A 1433-nucleotide genomic window follows, 5' to 3' on the forward strand; every position below is an offset into this window, starting at 1 on the left:
AGAAAGTGACAACAACAAAAAACAACTCACCTTTGTCTTTTGTAGACGCCATTTTTCCCCAGTTGGTCCTGATCACTGCTTTGTCCAGTTTAGTGACGATGTCATCTTTCACACCAGAGAGATGAAACACACAGTCGTACCTCCTCCAGTCTTCAGGTGTGACTGATGAAACGTTCAGGTCAATGCTCATCTGGAAGGATCCATCGTGGTTGGGGAGGATCTCTCCGAGGTCCACGTCCTCATGAATCTCCTCTCCGTCTTTCCTCCAGAACATGACGGCTCTGTTGGGGAAGAAACCTGTAGCGTGGCAGCTGACTGGAGAGGAGGGAGACTTCTGGAGGAGAGACACTGAGGGGAGGTCTGAAGAGTTACAAAATACAGTTTTAGAATTATTAAGTCACCTAATGGTGACGGGAGAAGTTATAGTTGGGATGTTATGTTAAAAAATAAAATTAAATTAAATTTACAGACGAACTAGAAACAGGCTGTCAAATTTGTCATATCCCTTGGTAGGCTTGGGTGCTATTACCATGTAACAGTAAACCAGGATATGAAGAAATCTTGAAGGCACAATTTCCAAAATACAGGTGCTATTTTTTCTATTAAACTCATTGTATGTAGTGCACAGCATGCACCACCAAGGTGCAGTCTCTGGTCTTTACTGGTGGAACAGGCAGCTAAGCTGAAAGACACCAAGACACCTTGTGGTGGAGGAAGTTAAAGGACTGTAAACAGCCGGCAGCTAGCTGGCAGAAAGAGACTGTGGGGAATAACAGCAGGTTTTTTGCCTGTAACTTTGAATTAAGGATTTATTTCAACCAAACTGGAGCTGGTGGTTGCTGGAGCATTGGACTTACTAACTAGACTACTGGCGAGAGAGGGTGAGTTTTATTTTGTACTTTACTTTTTTTGGTGAAAGAAGCTGAACTCATAAGGTGTACAGATAAATTATCTGTTAAAGATGAAAAAAAGGTGTAAAAATATTATTTTTGTGAACATTTAATTGGTTTTTATTGCTTATTTTGTGTAAATGACACACACTAATATTGTCATATACCCTGTGAGATTTCCGGAAAGTAATTAATATTAAATACCATGCAAGCCCACCCCTCAGCATCTGATAGCGACACACAGAGCACCCTTTATAGCATCTGTGTGACACACTGCTCAAACCCTTTGCAACATGTGATTAATGATCAAAGAATGATCTAATTGAAGTTAAAAACATAAAACATAAGACACTTCACTTCATCGTCATTCAGAAAGCATCCGGTTATGGGACTCTACCTTTTCTTTGCAGAAGATTCTTTCCATAGTTCAAAGACGTCTTCAGCCAAGCAACACATTCTGTGTTGAGGTATCTTATCCAAGACTCCATATAAATTGTATTTTCATTCCACTCTTGTTTAATGATTTCAGCCTGCGGTTTCTCA

General features: G+C 40.3%; 1 protein-coding gene across 1 annotated transcript; it reads right to left on the reverse strand.

Moving 5' to 3' along the window:
• Positions 1–30: 30 nt before the first annotated feature.
• On the reverse strand, positions 31–1429 carry LOC121940233 (major histocompatibility complex class I-related gene protein-like; the record flags this gene model as incomplete). The annotated part of the gene is made up of 2 exons (XM_042483049.1): positions 31–360; positions 1288–1429. Coding segments are annotated over 2 exons (472 nt in total), but the record flags the coding sequence as incomplete, so codon positions are not given.
• Positions 1430–1433: the final 4 nt, after the last annotated feature.

Source organism: Plectropomus leopardus, unplaced genomic scaffold (assembly GCF_008729295.1).
Source record: "Plectropomus leopardus isolate mb unplaced genomic scaffold, YSFRI_Pleo_2.0 unplaced_scaffold8074, whole genome shotgun sequence".
In the NCBI taxonomy this organism is placed as follows: domain Eukaryota; kingdom Metazoa; phylum Chordata; class Actinopteri; order Perciformes; family Serranidae; genus Plectropomus; species Plectropomus leopardus.